Raw genomic sequence first — 24,604 nt, 5'->3', positions numbered from 1 at the left:
TTTCAAAAGTTTGATTGGAGAAGTCTTAAAGTGTTGTACACAGTACTTAATGGGTGATTCTGGTGGGAACTGAAAAGACCAGAATGCCAATAGAAATGTGGATAGTAAAGACTGTGCTCATAAGCTTTCAGAGGTGAACATGGATTCCATTGGAAATTGGACTAGAGACCATTCATATTATATTTTCACAAAGAACTTGTCTACATTTTGCCCATATCCTAAGACTTCATGACGAACTTTAATCTGGTGGAGGAAATTTCAAGGCAGCACAGCAATGAGGCAGTGGCATGGATATTGCTATATGCCTTTAGCCAGATTTACTGTGAGAAAACAGAGAAGTATTGTAAAAACTTGCAGTTTGACCAGAAAAGTGTGTTTAAAAGTGGGGCTAAGGGTTATGTAATTATAGTCACTTAAGAGATGTTATGTACTTTGCCCAGAGATACTAGGAAAAATGGCTCAAGGGCACCTCAGGAATCAGCAAGACCCCTTGCAGTTTCTTTGAGAAGAGAACTTGGGAGCATCCTGCTTATGCAGGAATGTTCCAGAAGTTGTTTTCCCAGGATTTGATTCACCATGCTCAGTCACCCAGGCACTCAGAATCCTCTGCAGACAGGGCCCCAGGGGACCTACTACTACTTAAGCTGATGGCACAACTTAATGTCATCTATGTGGTGCTGGTTATGCAGCATTCTGAATATTAAAGCTAGGGAGTCATGGGGGCTTCCACCAGTTTACAAAAGAAAACCTGGGAGACCTGGAAAGGCACAATGGAGTTGAAATCCTCGTGGGCAGCCCCTAAGACAGTGATGTGTGAAGCTGTGAGGGTGAAACCAAGCTGGGGTAGAAATCCCAAGAATTAATAGATAGCAGTTACATGGATTAACTGCCAAGCAAAACTGCTGCCTGCAGAAAAATCCATGCTAAAAGAGAGGCCATGAGTGTGACAGTGAGCAAGGCCAAAGTTTGGGGGTCCCCATGCTTTGGAGCTCACATCTTGCCACCGTATGCCCCAGATGCCAGATGTGTAGGACTTGTTTGCACAGTTGGGTTTCAGTCTTGTTTTCATCCCATCCTTCTTTCTATGCCCCTATTCATCCCCTTTGAAATGAAGATGTTTACTCTGTGCCACTGCAGATTGAGTACATGTAACTTTCTTTTGATCTTTACAGGAGCTCACAAAGAGTTTGCCTTGAGTCTCAGAGGAGACTTTGGTCTTTGGACTTTTGAATGATATTGAAACTGTTAAGATTTTGGGGACTCTTGGAGATCAAATGAATGCATTTTGCATCATGATGTGGATGTAAGTTTTGATGGGCCAGGTCAGAATTTATGGTATGAATATGAGGTGCCCCCTCACAGCTCCTGTGTTAATGTATGAATATTCAGAGGTGAAAATGATTGGGTTGTGAGAGTTATGACCTCATCAGTTCATCCTAGTCCAAATGGACTAACTGGGTGGTAACTCTAGGCAGGGGGGATGTGATTGGAAGAGGTGGGTCACTTGGGGAAAGATTCACCTTCCCTGTGGCCAGTTCCCCCTGACCCCCACTTCACTCTAGCCACGGTGACTGAAGAAGTACTCTTCCATCATACCCTCCCAATATGATACACCTCCTAACCTAAGCCCCAGAAAAATGGAAGAGTACTGTCCATGGACTGAACCTCTGAAACTTGAGCCAAAATAATCTTCCCCTTCTTGAAGTTGTTCTTGTCAGGTATTTGGTCACAGCAATGAAAAGCTGACCAACACAAATACCTTAGAAGGGAAGTAGCTAAAAGCTTCTATGGGTGCACAGGAAGCATTCCATGTGGGTCTGCTCCCTCACCTAGGATGGGCCATAGTGAAATAAAAGAGAGAGAGATTTTCTCACTGTTAACAACAATAGAAGTGGACAAAATATATTAAGCAAAAGTTTTCAGTCATGGGACAATAGACAGAGCAATACCATGGGTCTCACACCCCCCAAGCCCTCTGCCTAGACATCGCTTCCTGGCTATGGTGCAGCACACTGGAGTTCCACAGAACACAAGAGTCTCTTTGAACTGAGGAGGTAGAGGTCAAACTCTGACATAACTGAAATGTCTACAATATTCGGAACAAGGCACCAAAACCGAGGGAAGCATTGGAGGAGTCAAGTCAGAAATAGTGTTATGGTTTGGAAATGAGATGGGCCCTGAAGCTCCTGTGTTCATGGAGGAATAGTCGGAGGGGCAGTGATTGAACTGAGAGCTGCCACCTCATCAGTCCTCCTGGTTTGAAGGGACTAACTGGATACTACCTGTAGGCGGGTGGGGCAAGACTAGAGAAGATGGGACCCTGAGGAAAGCCTTGGAAGGGTGCATCTCCCTTGAAGCCCCTTCCCCTTTCTCTCTCTGTTTCCTGGTCACCATGAATGGGACAGCACTCCTCCACCCCGCCCTTCCTCCACCGATGTTCTGTCTCAACTTGAGCCCAGAGCAAATGGCTAAGCCTCTGAAATGGTAAACCAAAAATCATTTTTCCTTCTCTAAGTTATTTTTGTCAGGTATTTTGGTTACAGCATCAAAAAGCTGACTCATATAAGTAGCTTCCCTGTGATTCCTCGGTCAAGGATTGTTGGTACAGGGAGATCACTTGAGTCTCCTCAGGAAGAAGCTGTTGTGCGAACAGAAATGCAGTGGTCATGTGGCAATGAGGCACATTGGAATCTGACCCAACCAGAGAAGAGAACCTCATCGCCACCCCATCATTTCATCTAGCTACAGAAAACTCTAGCACAAGTCCTAGAGTAAGTTCCACTCTAGATCTGCTTTGAAAAAAAAAAAGGAAGCAGCTATTTAAATATGTTTAAACAGTTGAAGAAATACCGATTTATTTAATGAATGAGGAATGTTGAGAAGAGAAATGGAAAGTGCAGATTCAAAAAGTAAAATAATTGAAATAAAAAACTCGCTGAATAAGCTTAATGGTAAATCAGACATAACAAAAGAGAACTTGAAGTAGAGCAGAAAGAAAGAGGGTCATAAGAGAAATGTGCAAAAGTGGCGCTTGGAGAGACACAATAAGTAACAAATGGAATTTAAAACAGCCAGACCTACAATGTGGAAAATACTATAGGACAGACGACTTGGTTTCTTCTTTAAAGAAGTGGCAATAAAGGGAGGAGAAACTCTGATAGATTAAGAGAAGCACAAGAGTCATATCAATGAAATGCAAGACCTGGGCTTGTTAGGATCCTGATTTGGGGCAAAAACTATAAAAAGACAGTCTTGAGGCAGTAGGGGAAAGGAAAAGCAGATGACTCTTAAATAATTTTAAAGCATAATTTTTTATTTCTTTCTGGTTTTGTGAGTTTCCAAAGAGATCAATATTGAAGCATTTATTGATGAAACTATCTGTTGGCTAGAATTTGCCTTTAAATATTCTAGCTGCAGAGATACAGCCACATCAATGTTCATAGCTGCTCAATTCACAATAGCCAGATTGTGGAACCAACCTAGATGCTCTTCAATTGATGAATGGATAAAGAAACTGTGATATATACATATATTATATATATATATATATATAATGGAATATTAGTCATAAAGAATAATAAAATTATGGCATTTGCAGGCAAATGGATGAAATTGGAGAATATCATGCTAAGTGAGATAAGCCAATCTCAAAAAACCAAAGGATGAATTATCTCGCTGATAAGCAGATGAAAAAAAAGGAAGCAGCTATTTAAATATGTTTAAACAGTTGAAGAAATACCGATTTATTTAATGAATGACACATAATGGGGGGGGCAAGAATGGAGGAAGGAGGGACTGTATAGAGGGGAAAGAGGGGTGGGAGGGGTGGGGGGAAGGAACAAATAACAGAATGAATCAAAAACTATTACCCTATGTAAATGTATGATTACACAAATGTTATGCCTCTACTTCATGTACAGAGAAACAAGATGTATCCCATTTGTTTACAATAAAAATAAATTAAAAAAAAAAGTTAAAAAAAAATATTCTGGCTGCCACACGTGGAAAGAGATAGAAAAGGAAGAAAGTTAGAAGAGCGACTGCTGGTGAAATTCAGACAGAGGTGTGTAGGGCATTTTACTTCTTCCTCTAATTTTGTGGCTGAAAATTTCTGATATAACGTTAAAACCAAACGCGAGGCGCGACCGCGTCTCACAGGGTGGGGCAGGTTTTCCTGGAGTGCTGTGCGCTGGCGCAGGGGACCTGACCCGAGCCAGTCCTTCAACTGCAGTTCCCCTCCCAGAGCCAGTCTGAGCTCTGTTCTTTTGTCCTCAGACTTTCTCTTCTGCTGTTCTATGAGGCGAGGTCACTCAGGTCCCACTCTAGCCTGGGAAGTATCATCAATCCCTTTTTTTTTTGGCCTCAGTTCAAAATGCAACCTCTAGCACAATTAGCCCAGAACTCTTTACTTTGGAAAATAAAACTGACCCTTTGAATTCAATTTGGCTCAGATCTTTGTGATTACGTTCAATTGGCAGAGCCCCGGAGGGCAGGCTGTCATCTGTACCTAACCCGCAACTGTGGGAAGCGGGTCAGGTAACACAGGGACAGAAAAGCTGAATCGAGGGAAGGTATTTTGAGGATAATGGGAAATTATGCATGCTCCCAAGCTAAGGTCAATTATCCAGGGTAATAAAAATGTTAAAAGTTTGAGAAAGCGGGATTAAGGATTAAAGCCAGGTCCCAACGAGAGCAAAATAAGGATCATAGATACAGCTAAAGAATTCATTTCAGAAAGAGGTGATTTATTTTTCTGTATATTGGTTGGGAGAAAAGAAAAGGACAAAAGAAACTATAGAGACAAGTTAAGGGGGACATGCAGGAGGTTGAGGTAGCATTTCCCTGGTGGGAGGAATCTTTGAAGTAAGAAGAAATAGTGATGGAGAGAAAGCAAAGGGCTTGAGCTCAGGGCCAGAACGACACTCAGTGGGATAAGGCTCTTGGGGATGCTCTCAGTGAGGGCCCAGGGGTTGGGCTGGACATTAGAGAGAAGAAAGGGGAGAGCAGAGAGCTGCTGAGGTTCCAAGTGGACCTCTGAATAGGACTCCAGGTCCTGTGCAGTGACTGTGGATGGGCAAGTAGGGGTCCTCCTCCGGCTCATTCCCTGTGTCACAAAAAGACCAGGAGAGGACAGTTCAGAAGGTGTTGGTTAAAGGGCACCGTCATGCAGGGAAGTTCATGTTCAGAGACGTTAGCTTTCCTCTTCTCGCCCCATACCTCCCTACGTGCCTGGTCAAGGTTCCTGGTGAACGTGCTTGCTTGGGTCTAAGTCAGAGACACCAACCCAGACAAGCCTGCAGGGCGTGGGACGTTCCTATGGTACACTTTCCTCTGCCCAAGTCATGCATTACAGCTCATTCTACAATGGATTTGTAAACTTATTTTTGTTCTCTCACCATGGAGAAAATAAGTATCATGTCAATGTAAGAGTGACAGAGTTGCATTTTCACAGAAAAAAAAAAAAATGACCAGCCTATATTTTAAAGTAAGTTTATTTATTGTATCAACACATCACTAGGGCTTTAAATATCTAGACCAGATATTGTCTCAAATATTTCCACTTACTGATAATTAAGCACACACGGACACAATTCGAAGAATAAATTCAACAGTTTTAATGATATATTTTGTTTATAGTCATAAAAGAGCAAAATATTTAAAGATAATTAATATTTCCTGGAGTATTTTCCCACAGAAATTAAAACAGTGTTAGTTCTGATTTAACACCCAAGGCATGCATGCTGTTAGAAAGAACTTCCGTTCCTTAAATGAACCCTTCCTCCCCGGGATATGTTGATGATTACGAATACAACATGATCGTTGTAAAAATCCAGTAACGACTTTTAAGATGTTCTACAACAATGAAGATGCAGTACCCAAATATCTTGCAGATACTATTTGCAGGTACTATATACATCTTATATTAGGAATCTTATGGCTTGCCTCAATTTACAGAACTGACCAAACCCAGTGAACAAACCCAGTTCAATAATCTCAAAGCAAAGTTTGAAGGACATGAAAGAAGGAGCAAAAAGTTTGTTTTGTTTTCCTACCTTGGCACTGATTGAGACATCTGGAGAACTCATATGAACTTTAGTTTCCACGTGTATCTAATAAGTTGGTGGAATGAGATACTCTCTGAGATGCCCCTCAGTCGCGGTCATCTACAATCCTGCGTTTGAATGCTCTACTGGTAAGCATGCATCTGACTTATTTCTACCTATGGGAGGACCCCAACAAGCAGATTACAGAGAACTCCTAGCAGCCCAGCCCTTGGCTTTAGCCAAGATTACCTGAATACACAGTATTGACTGCGAGTTCATTGAAGGGGATATTCTGGGCTTCTCAGAAGTAATAGGTAAATCGTCAACAGGATTCTATTTTTGGTGGAGTATATGAAATATTTCAAGGGTTGTTTGAACAACTGACTTTCTTTGCCTGCTCGAGATCCCCGCTCTCTTTGCACCTCACTATTGAGCAGATGGCCTGCTGGAAGTTGTTGCTGACCACCACGTACAGTAACAGGTTACCAAAGGTGTTCAGAGCAGCTAAGGGTCTAGAGACGATGTAAGCTTCGTGGATGTGATTCTCGATGGAGCAGCTGATTGAAAGCAGGCGTGATTCGATCCGAATGACCCTCAAGACATGGAAGGGTAAAAAGCATATATAAAATACGAGCAGGAGCAGAATGGTCAGCCTTCGAGCTTTCTGTTTAAGGCAGCTCTGAGTCTGAGGTCCGTGGGTTAGGGTGTTGATAATTGTCGTATAGCAAAGTGTCACTATCACCAAGGGGAGGCAGAAGGTGGTGGCAGTCAAAATTAGATTGTACCACTTGATAGTGGTAAGGTCATCTGAACTGGTGAGGTCAAGACAGGCGGATCGATTGGTGATGTTGGTGGATGTGATCAGGAAGGTCATGGGCATGACAGCCACCAGCGAAATGATCCACACCACAGCACAGGCTACCACTGTCCAGCGAGTTTTGTGAATGGAAAAGCAGCTCATTGGGTGGATGATCACGATGTAACGGAAGATGCTGAAACAGGTGAGGAAGAGGATGCTGCTGTACAGGTTAAAGTGGAAGCCGAAGCGGATGAACTTGCACATGAACTCCCCGAAGATCCAGTTTTCCCCGCTAGCGTAGTAGTGGATCAGGAAAGGGAGGCTGGTGAGGTACAGCAAGTCGGTGCAGGCCAGGTTCAGCATGATGATGGTGCTGCTTTTCCAGGGCCGCATTTTGAAAATGTAAGTGGAGATGGCTACTGCGTTCCCCGGGAAGCCTACCAGAAAGATGATGCTATAAATAACAGGAAGATAGTGCATCTTGAGTGAGTTTTTTTCATCGGTGCAATTTCCAAAAGTAGCTGCATAATCGGGGAAGTCGGAAGCGTTTGCTAAACCATCCGGTGGTTCATTCTGGTTGTCTTCTTTCATCTTGCAAGGAAACAAGAGGGTTGGGTTGAGCAATATGAATGAAATAAGGAGTAACTGGCTGAGAAGGGAAAACAGAGCCCGTTAATGAGAGGGGGTGAAAACAATGATCGAGTTTTAAATGAAAATTGCTCTTAACGCCCTAAATTTGCCACGTTTTTTCTCTTTAATCTCAAAAGAGGCCCTGTGGAGAAGAGAATGAATTTCGGAGAAACTGACTGTGAGGCACGTTACTAAAGGCATCTAATAATAATATAAAAGTTAAATTGCCATGAGAATTAAAGTGAAGGATTGGGAAAGAAACCACACGTAACTGTGGAAAATAATCTGTCAAGGCTACTGTTTGGCAAGTCATGGGGCATGGCTATTACCACTGGAGACCCAGCAACAGGGCCTACCATTCATCAAATCCAATGCACTTCTCCCACATTACCTGTAACTTCTTGAAATGTTGCAAAGCGTTTCTTATTATCTCTCTTTTACAGAAGACACTAAGACCAAGGGAAGTTTTGCGGCTTCTCCCTGGTAACACTTGTGGTGGCTTAGCAGGGATTCAACCCCATGGTCTTCTGACTTCAAAGCCGTTCTCCTTCTAACTTACCTCTTTGAGCTCTCAATCTATTTTTTATTGGTTTTCACCAGTGTTATGGTTTGGATGTGAGGTGTACCCCAAAAGTTCGTGTATGAGACAATACAAGAAGGTTTAGAGGAAAAATAATTGAGTTTTGAGAGCCTTAACCCAATCAGTAGATTAATTCCCCTGATGGGATTGACTGAGTGGGAACTGAAGGCAGGTAGGGTGTGGCTGGAGGAGGTGGGTCATTGGGAGCATGCCTTTGGGGTATATATTTTTGTGTCTGGAGAGTGGAGTCTCTCTCTGCTTCCTGCTCATCAGGTGAACCACGTCCCTCTCTCACACTCTTCCGCCATGATATTCTGCCTCCCTTGAGTCCTGAGGATTGGAGCCAGCCTTTTATGGACTGAGACCTCTGAACCAGGAGCGCTCAGATAAACTTTCCTCCTCTAAAATTGTTCTGGTCATATCTTTTAGTCACAGCAGTGAAAAAGCTGACTAAAACAACCAGGATGATCCTCAGTAACTCAGCGAACAGGAAGTGTGAAAATGTGAAAAGACTGAATACTGTGAATTTCTGAAATCTGAATTTTTGATGCACTGCAACATTATATGTGTGAAAGATTCAACTTCAAATTTCAGTTCTTCTAATCTGTTTTAACAGCAACTCTAATGTATTCATTTGTGTGGGTGGGTGGGTGCGACTGGAGGGTGGGATTAGCTGTGTAGTCCAGCTTGGGCTCTGGAGCCGGACGGACTGATCTTAATGTTGGATTTGGCCATTTAGTAGCTCTGTGTCCTTCAATGGATTGCTCATGCTCTCTAGGGCTGGGAGGAGTGCAATTTTAACTTCCTTAATTTGGATTCTCAGTGTTTTTCTAAAATTTTAACAGTGAGTTTCTGCAATGACTAAAGCATGAAGATTATTTAAAAGAGTTACTTAATTATAATGAAATCAAATAGCTGTTGGTAAAATACATCCACTTACACACTCATGAGGCACCCACCGTGTATTAATTAGGCACTCTGCCAGGTCTTAGAGATAACAAATGAATAACACAGAAGGATGGGTAAGCCACTATCAAAACTTCACTGGGGGAGAAGGACACAGAAAATTATTTTAACAAAATATAACCCTACCACATGGAGCTGTCAACATATTTTGTAAAATAACAAGAAAAACACTTGGCGCATTCCGAGGCACATAATGAGCTCAATAAAGGTTAAGTAGCTGTTAATCATTAAGCCATTTGATAGATGATGAATGACACGAGGATACTGATATCACAAAAAAAAAAAAAAAAAAGAGAGATAGCGGTAACCTGGAGAACAAGAAGGGTCACTAAAGGAAAGTCACTGAGGTGGGAACATTTAAGCTGAATTTATCAAGAGGAAGGATTTTTCTAATCAAGGATGGGAAAGGCATTCTATGCAAAGGGAACAGCAGACTATGCAAAGGCACCGAGAGATGGCAGAGTGCAGGAGGTCCTGGACCTTAGTACCCAGCCTGGCTACTCTGTTAAGGGGCACTGGGAGACGAAGCCACAAAAGAGGATAAGAGTGCCTCCTTTGTAGAAAGCACTACTCTAATTTAAATTGACCTAATCCTCACAACAGATGAGGATTAGATGTGACTGTCTCCAGGACTGGCCGCCTCTCCCAGTGAGGAGGCAACAGTGCCCCACAGTAATGAAGAGGAGCTGGGCATTGACCCAGGAGAGCTCCAGGCATACGCACTGCGACTGTGACCTAGGGCTAAATGCCAATAATACCTACTTCCCTGGGTTGAGAGGAGATTAAATGATTTAACTAATTGAAACATGGAGTGGAGAGGGGTGCCTGGCTCCTGACTGTGCTTTCTCAGTATTTCCTGTTATTATTGCTATTATCTGATCTAAATCTACACTATCAAGCATTTCCTTAGCGTAGTGCCAAGATATGTTTCAGGCTGGCCCAAACTAATGAATCTGAAATTGATAGAGTCCTCCTGTCCTGTTGACTGGCCTTAAGCATACTCCTCCAGATCTTAGGGTGCAGGATGGAATGCATGTCCAGATTCATTACTCTTATTCTCTATGAACTGGGGAAAGAATAGGTCAGGGACACGGGCCTTGCCTCTGCCACTGTTAGGATGCTCAGGGGATAGGCTCCCTGGGACCATGCAATGGTGAATGTGAGGGTTTCTTGTTGAGTTAACTTCCTGTAAGTGGAAGCCTATGCACAGAACTAGCACCTTCACAGCACTGGAGGTGACAGGAGTCAGACCCCCACCAACAATAGCGCACTGAGTCCAGGAACCCATGTGGGGCAGCCTCTCCCTTGGCCAAATGCCTTCCATGGGATCCTGCACCAAGCAAGGCAGCAACATAAACCTGAAAGAAAGAGTCATAGTCATGGAGTCCCTGGAGCCCCATCTCACAAAGTCAGCTCTGAGGATGTCAGAGGCCACTTCACCTCAAAGAGGTGAGGATTCTTTTGGTAAGGACCAAAGGACTCTTCCAGAATATCTCATTCTAATTGCGACTTGGCTTAAAGAGATGTGAGAGGGAGAGAAGAGGAGAGAACTCCAGCCCAAGCTGCTGTAGGTCTTGAAAGTGCTTTCTGTCTTGAAAGCAGAAACACAAGTCGCCTCATACTACCCAGGGGACGATATTCGGAAGGGGCTGAATACATTAAAGAACAATCTGTAACATCAGCAAAAGGCTTTCTGTGCTGATAGGCCAAGGCAGCCATAGCTGTAATTCAATAACAAAACAAAAACCAGAGTTTGTTTCCTTAATGACTTAGAGTAAGGATCAAAATTACAACTCCTGTCATTACCAAATAAAACCTCGGCCTTGTTGTGAGGACCTTTTTAACAATAATCACTTCAGGAAAAGGCAGGTTGTAGGTAGAAACAACCACCTTATTGTTTTAAAAAACAACAGTTCAACTTGGAATTTAATGGAGAATGACTAACCAATTGGAAGGGAAAAGAGATTGACTGAGAAATTTAAGCTCTCTTCCATAACCTCACCAAAGGTGTGGTCTGAGTTTACAAAATATGTGTGATGTTAAGAACAAAACACAAAAACCAGTCTGTGCAGTAGGAAAGGTAGGGTGAAGCAGTTTCCTTTCTCCCTCATTCCTGGGTCCTGTCATTCACCGCAGTGACCCAGAATGCCCAACCCACAAACAAATCAGTTAAATTTCGAGGACATTAAATAATAACGTGCCACAGCCCCAGGGGAGTTCCCTGTGTTTTGCGGCAATAGAGGTTCTCGAACTTGAGGAGAGTACAGACCACCTAGGATTAATGGGCTCTCTATATACTGAAAATATTGATGTCCTGAGCTTCAACATTACCCAGTAGTGAATGTTAACCAAACTAGATGCCTGTGAATACAAGCAAACACCAAAGGTATGGGGCTTTATGAAGAAAAAACATCATTTAAGTCTCATATCTTTTCCATTGAAGTTGGGGAGAGATTAGGATCCTTTGAGGCTAGCTGCAGGAGTCAGTGTTTGAGAATGCCCAGTTTGGGAACCCCTGTCCTAATGACAGCTCGCCTCACAGATTGGTAATCCCAGGAGCTGGCTAAAGAAGGCAGAATCCGAAGTAGAATCTATTTGAGGATCAGCTTGTACCTACCTCTCCAACTCCACAGGGTCTCCTGCCCATTCCGTGGAGCTACTGATGAAATGAGATCGTTCTAGGGTGTCTGTTAGCTTTGCAGTAAACTATTTATCCAACACCCACCTCTTGGAGTCCCCGTCTCCCCTCTCACCATGGACATTCCCGGTGCTGCTCCAATGCCCAGTTCACAGCGGGCTCCCTTATCCCAAGCTGCCATTAGACTAGGAGGTATACACTTCGTACACATCCTTCACTTCCTCCAGTCCTTGGAAGCTCATCAGCTGAGGTCGCTTTGGGTTGCTGGGAGGAGACTACAGCGACCTTTCTTTCGCGAAGACTCATCGTGTCTCCAGTCTACATATTTGCACACTAAGTTGATTCCATGCAGGTGGAAACAGCAGTTCTTACCCTAGAAAATGTGTGACTGGGTGAACATGAGGTTCCCTCTCTACCCCTTCTAGGTGCCCCAGGCTCTTCTCTCAATCTGCATACGGGAGGGAGGCGACCAATTCCAAATATGAGGTCGGTTGGTTCCCCAAAGTAGCCATCCGCCAAAGACCCCACACTTCATGTTGGAAAAAACTGAGAAGCGCTAGCTAGTCCGGCACTTCTCCAGGACCATGAGACCCTGGCTTTTTCTCTCTAAGTGCACCCCAGCCGTCCTCCCGGATCTAGGTCCCTGCTGCCTCCCAGAGAAGACGCCATGGGGAGGAGTTGCTGCTCTGCCCAGCCCGCGGTCCTGCCACAGGGACCCGCCTGGCACCCGGCCGCGCTCTGGGACGGCGCGGGGTCCCCAGCACCCGCTTCCTCCGCCCGGCTCCCGGGTCGCGCTCGGCTCACCTGGCAGCCCTGGGCCCGGCGGACGCCCGGCGTGGCGATCGCAGTCCGGCCGCGACGGTGCGGGCAGAGGCGCCCCGGCAGAGCCTGGGCACCACCTCGGCCCCTCCCCCCGTCCCGGTCCTGCAACCAGGTGCGCGCTCGCGTCCCCGCCCCGGCAGAGTGGCGGGCAGCCTCCTCTCCCGCCCGCTTTCGAGGGGGCTTGGGGACAGCAGCTTCCACTCCTGGGGTCTCAGGACGTCCTCCGCCCCGGTTGGCGTGAAACTGCCCCAACGGGAGTGTTATCATCGGAGGTGCAAACCCAGCCTGGAAGAAGGGTGCTTGCCCCAGTAGGGTCGCGGTCCTGGGCCTCTTATTTGGCACGGGATGGAAGTAACTTACTGAGCGGGGTCCTTTCGGGGCATCCGCTTACAGTCCTGCCCCCCACCTCTCCAGGTGGCTTCAGATCCTTTCTTCCAGTGTGGGAAGAGGCTTACCTTTGGATTCTCCAGATCTAGGAAGTAGCGCAGTCCCCACATGACTTGGGAATAGCACCTTCCCTTCTCCGAAACTCAGCTGCAACAGTCAACACCCCAGGGCCCAAGGCTGTGACTTCCAAGGTCTCTTCCACCTTCGGAGGCTACACGGGTGTGCAGAGAAGCCAGCTCTGTGCTTCGTCCTGGAGGTGTGTTGAAGGCACCCTCTCCTAGAGTCCAGGAAACAAGGAAATGGTCCTAACGATCAGCTTACCTAGAAACAAGTATCGGGTCCTAGAATTTTAGATTTGGAAGGGACATTTAAAAATATCTATTCCTGGAAATGCAAAACGGCCCAAGTGCCGTTGGGAAAATAGTACAACAGATCCTCTAAAAACTAAAATGGAGTCCATTCTCTGATAATGCCACCAGCAGGAGCAAGGATGCTAAACCAGGTATCCCAGGGCCCAGCTGAGAAGATTTCACCCAAGTGGATGAGTGGCACAGCCCTGTATCAGGTATTAGGGTTATTATCACCCTTACGATTATTTTAAGTCAACCTTTCTGGGGAAATATTTTGCATTGTTGGACAAATTACTCTGTTTTACTGTTTTTAATCACTTCATCATCACTTTGAATGATTTGACCCTATTTTGTCCCAACCTATACATTCATTCATCAGACATCACTACATGATTATACTGCTCAGGTATTGAAGGGGTAGTGAAGAATAGCACAAAGTCTATGCCTTTCAAGAACTAATGCCCTAGAGAAAAATAAATAAATTAAAAATGAGATTAGGGTCAGATGCTGGTAAATGTGGATGCTACAGGGTCAGAACTCATGTAGAGAAAAGAGTGATCAGAAAAGCCTCTCGGAGTAAAACTCGTGGACATTTTTCTATGGTGAATAGAATTTGCAGGAAAAGAGATAGTAGCCTAAAAATTAGATTATTTAAAAACAAGTATTGGGTCCTAGAATTTTAGATGTGGAAGAGACATTTTAAAGTGGCAATTCCTGGAAATGCAAAATGGTACAAATACTGCAAAAACAGTACAATGCTTCCTCTAAAAATTAAAAATGTAATTATGTCCAGCAATTCCATTTTGAACTAAAGAATTGAAAGCAGAGATTCAGAGAGATATTTGCATAGCCAAGTTCATAGCAACATTGTTCACAATAGGCAGAAGGGGGAAGCAACCAAGCATCCATCAATGGATGAATGGATAAACCGAATGTGATGTATACATACAATGAAATACTAGTCAACCTTAAAAAGGAAAGCAATTTGACACATGGTACAACATGGATGAACCTGAGTACATTGCACTGAATGAAATAATTCAGTCCCAAAAGACATATACTGTACGATTCTGCTTGGACAAGGTTCCTACAGTTGTCAGAGTCATAGAGACAGGAAGTAGAGTGAGGGTTTCCAGTTGCTGGGAAGAGGGTCATGGGGGTACTTGGTTAATGAGTATGGAGTTTCAGGTGTGCAAGATGAAAGCTCCTCTGGACAGGTGGTGGTGACAGTGCATAGCAGTGCGGATGTGCTTACTGTCATTAAATGATTAAGATATTAAATTTTGCTGGGCACAATGGCACAATCCTGTAATCCCAGCGGCTCAGGAGGCTGAGGCAGGAGGATCACAAGTTCAAAGCCAGTCTCAGCAAAAGCGAGGTGCTAAGCAACTCAGTGAGATCCTGTCTCTAAATATTAAAATACAAAACAGGACTGGGGATGTGGCTCAGTGGCTGAGTGTGAGTGTACCTGAGTTCAATCCCTGGTACTCCCACCAAAAAAAAAAAAAAAACATTAAATTTTATGTTTGGCATATTTTAATGACAATTTATAAGAAGTTGTTTTTCTAAATGTAGTCTCCTGGTCTAGCTTTACAAAGGACATTGAGAATTAGAGAAGTTCAAATGACAAGCCTAAGGTCAAACCTGTGTAAAACTAAAGCTTGACCAAGCCCTCTGTTTTCCCCACATCCCCCATCTGGAAGTAGCTGGGCCAATCCATGGAAACCATTGGTCAGACATAAAATTGCCATAATTCAATACACTAAATTGGTTCCACCAACATGATTACTATGAACTAATTGTATTTTTACATTTTATTGTTTACCTGTACACATTGCTTGTTATAATTCAAAATTCCTACCATTGCTCTAGTGCTTTGCAGGGGAAAAAAATAAAAATACTCCCCTATATCTATCTATATATATATATATTTTTTTTTTTTCAGTACTGGGGTTTGAACCCAGGGCCTTGTGCTTGCAAGGCAAGCACTCTACCAACTGAGCTATATCCCCAGCCCCGTTTTTTCATTTTTTTGGTTTTTCGGTTTTGTTTTTGTTTTTGTTTTTGGCTTAGGGTCTTGTTAAGTTGCTGAGGCTGGCTTTTTTTTTTTTATATATATACATACATATATGTACAAGGAGTATAACTCCCAATATAGAAATTGAACAATCTCTACAGAAAGAAAATAAATATGTCCTTAAGACAACTTGCATTAGAAAATGATTTAACTCTTTGAGACTGTACACTAAACTTCAAACTTGGGACCTTGAGGCTACCCTTCAACAACTTGAAGTGAAGACCTTATGTAACTGGTCTCTTGCCTAATGCAGAAATGCACTTTCTTCTTCAAAGCGAGCACCCAGTGGAACAGGATCTTGGCACCGGAACTCAAAACCACTCAAGCGGCAGGTGGCACCTGTCCTGTGCTGCGATTGCACCTTTGAAGCGAGGGATGAGGTTTATCTTCATGATGATCAATAAACTCAAAACCTCTCTAATTAAGAAGCACTGACATCTTAGGGTCTCCTGCTGTAAAGAGTCCCGTGAAATACTGCACAGAAGGCAGCATCAGGTAGCATTCTCCCAAAAGCCATTAACTTGGTTGGCAGGGGGAAGAAATAAGATATTAGAAAAAAATCATAACTCTCATTCAGTTTTATTGAGAAGGGAACAATAGTCTGAATGTGGACCATTCTGTTTCTCTCTCCCTTGGTCATCGTTACCCAAACTTTGGATGATCATGAAGTCCATTTCCACTGTTCCAGCTATGGCTGACTTTGCCACTCCTAGTCATTTATAGCATGTTCTACTTTTTGTAACTTTAGTCATAACATGATATGATTATATCATAATATAATATCATACCACATGATATCATGAGATGCCTTGATTATTTTTTTAAAAACAAAAGCTAACTTATTCTCTAATGCCCTTAAGATGAATTTCTCAGTGAAGGTATACTGATGAAATCAAGCCAGGTTTTGATCTACACTCTACTGGAAACTAGAATTATTATTCTAGTTTCCAAATCCCTACAATATTTCTTTGATGAGGAGGAAGACATTATGGTACTGCGGAGGGACACAGTACCACAGTAGCAGAGTGTGAGGTTCAAATTTTAATTTTGAAAGCAACTCAATTAGACGGAAAAGGAGATTCCCTTTCAGGCACCTTTGAGACCATGAAGGAAAAGCAGTGGTTGGATAAATCACTCTCCAAGGCCAATTCCAGATTAAAGGGATCTTAGTTGATCTTAGTTGTAAAACTCTAGGAGAAACTTCAAGATTTGTTTATTAAACAACACAAGTATGTTACTGCTGTGCCAGTGTGAGTCACTTGCTATACTTCTGTGTGAACATCATCCAGTGCTTTTTAATATGTTTTCAAAATGACGTGTCATCGTGGACACTTTCAAAAGGGCTCTCTTCTGGACAATTTAAAAGTCCCTGGGGAAGATGTTGGTTAGAGGTCTATTTAGATCCACCTGCAGCATGGTTTGAGAGATAGTACTAGGATTTTCTAGAAGCACATAAAAAGTCAGGCAGTTGGCAGAGCTGGGCAGGAGGATAAGAGTCAAAGACAGGAGTGCCCGTCTGCTCAGGAGGCACCAGGGGGTGAAGGGTAGTGACCAACACAGGCAGGAAAGACTGAAGAAAATGTAGCCTAGAAAAGGAGTCTAAAGAAGTCAGGGAAGAGAGAGATTCCTCAAGAAATTGATCTCTTCACCTTTCCCAGGGAAAGTCTCCTGCTTGGACTGCCCTGATTTGAATCTTATAATTTCTTTAAAATTTAATTAAATACTCTATTTGCCCAGAAATACTTGTTTCTCCTCTGAATTCAACAAGTAAACAACAAGTAAAGTTCGTACCATACAATATTGCATTTATTCACTTTAAGTTCTTAAATGATTTTAAAAGCTACAATAGTCTCATAAACTTGAGTCTTGGCATTGAACAAGATCACCCATACCTCCAGAGAAAGCGTTCATAGTCTCCTCTTTGGGCATCACACAGTTCCTTAAACAGGTACAACATATTGAAGGCAAGGATGATTACCTACAGTATTAGGCAATTACTAGAACTAAGAATCTTATTCCTTACTTATCTTAAATAATTCTGAGTTCTTTAGATTTCAGAAGACCAAGATCACTGGTCTCTCTCCAGTGAGTTGAACATCTGAAAAGAAATGTGGACAAAGTGTGGGCAAGAAATTAACAAAATGAAAACTAAACTGAAAAGGTTGAATTGGGTAAGAAATTATTGGTGATCTTGGAAAAAGTCAGTCACATGGTAGAACTAGTTTGTGCAATAGGGTGAAGGATAAATATGGGAAGTTAAAATTTGTTAGCAATAATAGGAACAAAGAAATAAGGATGTAGCTTGATGGTGGACATGTTTAAAGGAAGGCTTTAAATGTATTGTTTTTTAGAATAGAAGAAACTTAACTATTATGGTCACCAGAAAGGACAAGAGAAAACTTTTTGGGTGATGTAAATGTCTGACATCTTGATTACAAGTAGTATTGGTGATGTGAGGACATTTGTCAATACTCACTGAACTAGATACTTCATATTTGTGCATTTACTGTATGTAATTTTATCTTGATTAAAAATTAATTAACTCCTAAAAAAAGATCTGACTTAATTGGAATGGGAAGTGGATTGTGTATTGGGGTTTCTAAAGGCCTGCCAGGTGACTGTGATATTAAGGAATGTTTGAGAACCACTGCGCTAAATCATCTGCTGGGAGTCAGGGAGATGACCATAGAGAAGGAATCCTGAGAACACCGATAAGGGTTCGAAATTATAAGATGAGGTTAAATAGGTACAACTCTTGCTTCTCAAGATGTGGGCATGGATGGTCTGCATCAGACCCTCTCTGGTCCTTGAGGAAAGTGTGCATGCTAAGGGTCCACATCAGAGCTGCTGATACACATTTCAAGAACAAAGCCTGAGGATTGGCATCTATATTAATTTCCTCCAGTTGATTCCCATACCTTATAGTTAGGGTGTGTCCTGAACAACGGGACCAGATGAGGGTGAGACAGAGAGTGCTAGAGGAGGGAAAGTGGTTCAAAGGAGGGCAATTCATAGCAGGCAAGGGCAGCTCTAACTTGGAGTAGAGACAGTATTTGGAAGATCAATCACATGAAGACCAGAATAGACGGATGTCCTCATCAAAGCAAGACAGGATGCACAGCTGCCTTGTGAAAACAAGCCTGAGAAATCCCAGGAAAGGACAGGAGTGATGAAGTAAGGAACAGCCTGGAGTTTGGGTGTCCATCCATGGATGAGTGATCCTTGGGGATGTGCCTTTGGGCAGAAGCCAGTGCCTCTTTTTTTTTTAATTAATTCTTTTGTTTGTTCTAATTAGTTGTACTTGACAGTAGAATGCATTTATACATTTTGATAGATCATACATAAATGGAGTGTGATTTCACATCTTTTCTGATTGTGCATATTGTAGGATCACGTGCGTCATGCATCATCTATGTCCAGGAGGTACTAAGGTCTGTTTCACTCTACTATTCTTAATGATGAATGTTCTAAAACGAACAACAAAAATAGGTGGGCAGGACTGACCCTTTTCATGAGAAATGTTAGCAAAATGTGAAATTTCCAAGAAATGTAGCATATATTTGAGAGGGACATTAGTTAGGCTTTCGACAAATGGAGACATTGTTAAGAAGGAATTCCAGAAAGGGAGTCAGCTTCTGCCAAAACAGAAGGCTAAGAATTGAAAGAAATGCTTAGGTAATTGCATGAAGTCCCTTTTGCCTGGAAATTTTCCCCCCAAAATAGTCCATCTAGGAGAGTAGTAGAGATAGGTAATTCTAAACCATAGAACAGGGAGGGATCTGCTGTGGAGATAGTAAGTGCTCTCTCAATTCTGGCCACAAGAATCTAGCTGTCATGAAACCTTCAGTCTGTAAGGAAATGATTTCTGCCAACAACCTGAAGGAGTTTCAAAATGGATCCCTCCACATTGAGCCTCTAATAGGAATGCCGACCTTGCCAGCAGTCTGGTGAGACTCTGGGCAGAAGAGTAGCTAAGTTGTGCTTGGACTCCTAACCTTGGACTCACAGAAACCAGAAGATAATAAATGTGTGTTGTTTCAAGCTACCAAGTTGCTGGTAATTTGTTATACAAAATAGATAACTAAGACAGATTTTGTCTTAGTATCTAATTACATAGGCCCTGGGGAGCCACTGGGAGTATTTGAGCAGGCCAGGGTAATAAAAGCTGTCAAAAGTGTTTAGCACTTTGCCGTCCACTAGGTTTTCTGTTGGGCAGGTATTTGGTTCAGATATTTTATTAGCAAGTTTCTACAAAGAAACAAGAAGATCTTAGGAAATGTCAGAAATAAACTATTTGTTTTATCTCAAGGATTAAGCCTTCCTATTCTATTCTTTATGTGTGGGGTGACATGAATTACATATTGTATTTCAGTTATTTGTTCAGGTTTTCATCTTCTGATGTTTACTTTTGTGGTTGAGGTTTTATTTCCTTGTTTTCTTTTTTGGATATTTGAAACTATAATAAGAATTTTGGACAAAATCATATAGGTTCCCTCAACACTACTTACTTAATGCAAGTCAGCGAGTCAGGGGTAAATGTCAAGTCTACTACCAGCATAAGGAAGCTGTACTAATGCCAGTAGATCACACTAACATTATCTTTCTCTTTACCATAAAGACCCTCCTTCTGACAGGCATGCATACAGATCCCTACCATGTAAAACTACCCCCATATTCTTCCCCTTTCCATAATGCAGCTTGTGACTTTTGTGAGCCCTAAGTGGCATCTCTAATGACCAGGAGTAGATGATGGAGGTGGAAGTGAATAGAAAAAAAAAAAATTTGTTCTAGCAATGCTCTCAACTTTGAACACTTCCTTGTTCTATCCTCATGTGAATGGAACATTGAACACAGGCTTTTGGAAGTTATGTTTACATTTTCTATAGGAGCCAAAGCTGACTACATGAACTTCACCTAACATTAAAAAAAAAAAAAATACAATGTAGACAGAGATTCCTTTCCTTCTTCCACTAGGACATTTCCTCTTTCATGAGCATTTTTAGAGACCTGCTGAAAGGTGTCTCTTTTCCCTGGTAATATCTTATGTCACTTTTCCCTTTCAGCATCCACAACTGGGCAATATCATATTTTCTTTGTCATGCCTCTGCATTTGAATTGAAATGCCTTAGAAACACACATAATAGGTTCTGTGATTTCTTTGTTGTAGCATTTCCAATTTCTTCCTTTTGACCTTTTGTATGGTTTTCATGATTAATTTTTTTCTAGGGCTCTGTTGACACAACAGGGCCACTGTACTAACCTATTAACCTTTGAAAAATCGAAGTTGAAATCTGATTTGAGTAAGAAACCCAAAATAGTTTTCAACTAGCCTGGGGTTTATGAACAATAAACCAGACAAGTTCATCTCTGTGATGGACAGGGTTTGGATGTGGACCAGCTGATGTGAAAAAGAGGAGATTGAAATGGAACTTGATAGAAGCAAAATGTAAAGATAGCATCGGGTTTAATCTTAGAGTAGCTTGCCTGAGCCCTCGCTTTTAGAAACAATAAAAACACTAGTAATTTAATTATGTTAGCTATTTATTCCTTTCTCGGCTTCTCATAGACAATCCTCAGGAGTCTGTGCTTTTCTGCTTTGTATGCTGATATATGACTGTTAGTTAAAATCGTTAAGCTGTTTATTTGTTCCTCCCTTCCTCATTATACCAAATTGATATTTCATTAAATTGGAATTTTAAAAAATCCTTTTAAGTTGTAAATCCTACTTTAATCCAAATTGCGAGTATAACTGTATACAGACCCTGGTTAAATTCTCACAACTGTCTAGTGATCTCGGAAGGTGCAACGTATGCTCCATTTGGCTCATCAGGGCTTGGAGAACAGAGCAACTCACTCCCTTGTCCTCCATATTCAGAGGTGGTCTATTCCTGGCCTCTGCAAACCTCTCTGGCCCTTTAGAAGCCTTTTGAGTCTTTATATCCTAGTTCTCTGTTTATTTTATTTTTAACTAGGGGCAAATAGGTCACTGTCATCTCAAAGTGTTATACACCCATATTTGGTAGTTTTATTATCTATTTATTTGATAAAGGTATACCAGTACTCTGATCCCTCAGAACTCCTTTAAAATCTGGTTTTCTTTGCTCTCTGTGGTTGTCACAGTGATTCCCAGGGGGTAGCCGCCAGTGAGTGTGACCGTGTGTAAGGATGGAAGGAGTGTCGCAGGACTGTTCTCTGAATAACTGACCTTCCAGACCAATTATGATAAAAGAACAGCTCCGGGGGTGCTGGGTTTTCATCAGGTTCTGTACCCAGGGCCATCAGTCACTTTCCCTGTGAAAGAGTTGGCGCTCTGTCCACGTTGTGTCCCACCATGAAGCCCCGGAGTGGACACTGTCTCTACCCCACATACCTATGCACTCATTACTGCTTGAGCAGGGTCAGCTATATTATTTACAGGACCCTGTGCAAAATGACAATCTGGGTCTCCTAGTTTCAAAATCAGGAGAAATTTTCCTTTAATGGCATTAAAATATGATTTTTTTCCTTTTCTTCTATAATCTCTCAATCTGTCACAGAGTTTTAAACTCATTATTTGATGTCATTCTAAAGAAAAATTAAAACTCTAAATTATCAACGTTAAAATTGGTCATCTATCTTTATATGATGCCATGCCACGTTTAAACCATTTATGGGAGCATTTAACTTATATGAAGCATTCTCCGAGTTTTATGAGCCATATTTCAAAACTCATACAGGTGTGTTTTGTTTTGGTTTTACCAGAACAACGGAAAGGATGCATGAGACTAACTTGGCTGTTCTTTTGCTTTTTCATATATACATACTCTATCAGTACTATCCCTGGTTTACTGACAAGTAAGGAAAAACAGAAATCAAGAATGAACTATGGATCCCCCTTCTTTTCCTCTTTTTCTATGTCATAATTGTAGTGCAAGTATCCAGTAGTAACACATGAGATAGGTTGTGATGGAGTCCTCGCCTTCATTGTTCCAAGCAAGTTCTAGTTCAACTGGGAAACAAAGCCTTTTTGCCCAACCACAGATGTAACACCCTTACCTAGTTCTTAGAGTATCATTGGACTCTAACGCCATGTGTGTTCACCAGAATCTTTGTGACTTGGGCACTGTGAATGCTGTTTGCAAACAGGGCTGTAGGTAATGGGCGGTGGGCATGCATCTTGCAAGTATCCTGTTGGTCATGCATCTTGCACATACCCTGTCTACTCACACACCTGCCCCATTGTCCCATCATATTTTGCTTACATACAGAAGTTCAAGGATTGCATCATTAAGGATTTCCAGAAAGTCATAGCACCGCATTAAACCAAACAAAGAACCCTGTCAAGTGTGGGAAACGGGGCTCTAGTTGTGTGCCTGGGAAATCAACCCTGGCCTTCTCTTAGAATACAGTGCGTTTGACTCAAGTTCAACCCTAGAAAAATCAAAGTTAAAAACATTTTCAGAAATGTCGATTTGGACAAAGCATTTAAGTCATTATTTCTAATGATTGTAGACCTTGGAAAATATCAAAAACTGATTATCTTTGACTGAGGTTGATGGCATGGCCTCTATCACCTCTGGTTCCTGGCTTTCTAAGCTGTGAGTGAGCTGGATTATCACTAGCTTCTGGTACATTTGTATCTCTCAGTGACCATGTGCACAAAAGTGTATTATTGCATTCCATTCCAGATTGCAAAGCTCCATTCAGAGTCACTGTAGCTCAGAGCCTTAAATGATAATGTCCTTTAGTCACGATGTTTGCACATATGTGATTTATTAGACTCCTTCATCCCAGGTGCACTCTTCCTGCAGGGATCTTGCTCCATCCATAGGGGGTCAACATGTAAGTAATTGTGTCTTAAGAGATAAAAGAGTAACAGTGGAGACCTTTGAAAATCTGCCCCAAAGGACCATTGCATTGTGTACACATACCCAGGGTTAGGGGCGGCAGAGAGAAGGGTGGAGGGCGAGGAGAAGGCAATAACTTGGTTTCATTCCTGAAGGACTTTGTGACAGACAGCAATCTGTTTGTACCTGACATTTTTAAAGCTTACTCTATGCACAAGCTTTGTAAAAATTAAATTACTGAAGACAAGGAGGATATTACAACTTTGCAAATACTCTGTCCTCAGAGCTAACAGGACAGTTGTCAAGGACTTCTTACTGCTTTAACTTCTTGTGATATATCAGTAGAAATAATCACGGGAAATGTGCCCATGCTTCTCAAGTTCGCGGCTTTCCAGCCACATCTTTCTCTTTGTGTACCATGGAAAGCTCAGGAAACAAATTCTTGCCCTTCGACTGTTTTCCTTGAAGCAAGGAATGAGAGTGTGTTGCACACAGGAGTTCAGTGTGCTGGGTTCTGAGGCTGGAGTCCTAGAGACCATCCTTCCCCTCCTTGCCCCTGTGCACTGACCCTAGTCAAGCACATGTGCAGGAATAAACAAAAACCAGTCTGGACCTGCCTCTACTGTTGCTATCAGTCTCTCTGTGACCTATACTCTGCACATAGCAAGGTACCAAAAACATCATGCTTGAAGCCAGTGGGTAGGGCTGAATCTGTGGAAGGGCCCATTTCCATCTCTTCACCGTCTCTTCAGTCCTTCTGGGGAACTCCCAAGTCCCCCTCAGGTTCACCATGACTAGTGTTCCCATCAATCAACCACAATGTGCCACATACATTAAGGGGGAGCCTACTAAAGAATAGCCCAGTGACATGAGCAGGCAGCCATTGAGTTTGAAATGACAATCACCGTAATGCAGAGTTGGGCTGTGAGTATTTCTAATGGGATGACCTTGGACAAGTTGTTTAATTCTGGAGACCTGAATGTTCTCAAGAAAATGCTTCCCTAATGTTTTGTAGAAAGACTGGGCAACTTTAAAACTGCACATATAATATATGCCGTCAGGGAAACTGTTAAGGGCGATTGCAAAGTCAGGAGTTACAACCAGGTGTGAACTAAAAATATCCAAGATTTCATGCTTATCTAAAATAAATTCACGATCTGGCTGGGAGGAAAAACTCAATGTTTGACTGAATATGTTACTGTATACTATGTAATAGATATTATTGATGACAAATAACACTTTATGAAATTGAATTTGTTATTATTCCCATTTTACATGTGAGATAATGAGGCTCAGTGAGTTTGACGATCTCTCAAAAATCACGCAGCTATAGGAAAGTAGCTGATCCAAAATATGAAATCTGTAAAATCTAACTCTAGCCCCGACCCTCACTGTGACGCCATGGCCTCTCCTTCGGTCAGTACTAGAGGTGTATACAGACCAGACCGGAAGCCGGTGGACTGAGATATGAAGAGATCAACCTGA

At 42.3% G+C, this 24,604-nt stretch overlaps 1 protein-coding gene across 3 annotated transcripts; it reads right to left on the bottom strand.

Moving 5' to 3' along the window:
• Positions 1-5,563: 5,563 nt before the first annotated feature.
• On the bottom strand, positions 5,564-12,492 carry Oxgr1 (oxoglutarate receptor 1). Of its 3 annotated transcripts, none has more exons than XM_047554065.1 (2): positions 12,462-12,492; positions 5,564-7,434 (listed from the first exon to the last, which is right to left on the bottom strand). In XM_047554065.1, the coding sequence occupies exon 2, from the start codon at positions 7,432-7,434 to the stop codon at positions 6,406-6,408; it is 1,029 nt and encodes a 342-aa protein (XP_047410021.1). In that variant the 5' UTR covers positions 12,462-12,492; the 3' UTR covers positions 5,564-6,405. The 3 variants fall into 3 exon arrangements, with proteins under 3 accessions (XP_047410021.1, XP_047410023.1, XP_047410020.1); XM_047554067.1 differs by lacking the exon at positions 12,462-12,492 and adding an exon at positions 11,745-11,967; XM_047554064.1 differs by lacking the exon at positions 12,462-12,492 and adding an exon at positions 11,773-11,967.
• Positions 12,493-24,604: the final 12,112 nt, after the last annotated feature.

This window comes from Sciurus carolinensis, chromosome 5, assembly GCF_902686445.1.
Source record: "Sciurus carolinensis chromosome 5, mSciCar1.2, whole genome shotgun sequence".
In the NCBI taxonomy this organism is placed as follows: Eukaryota; Metazoa; Chordata; class Mammalia; order Rodentia; family Sciuridae; genus Sciurus; species Sciurus carolinensis.
The sequence above is the reverse complement of the archived record's forward strand: the minus strand, read 5'-3'. Positions and strand labels throughout refer to the sequence as shown.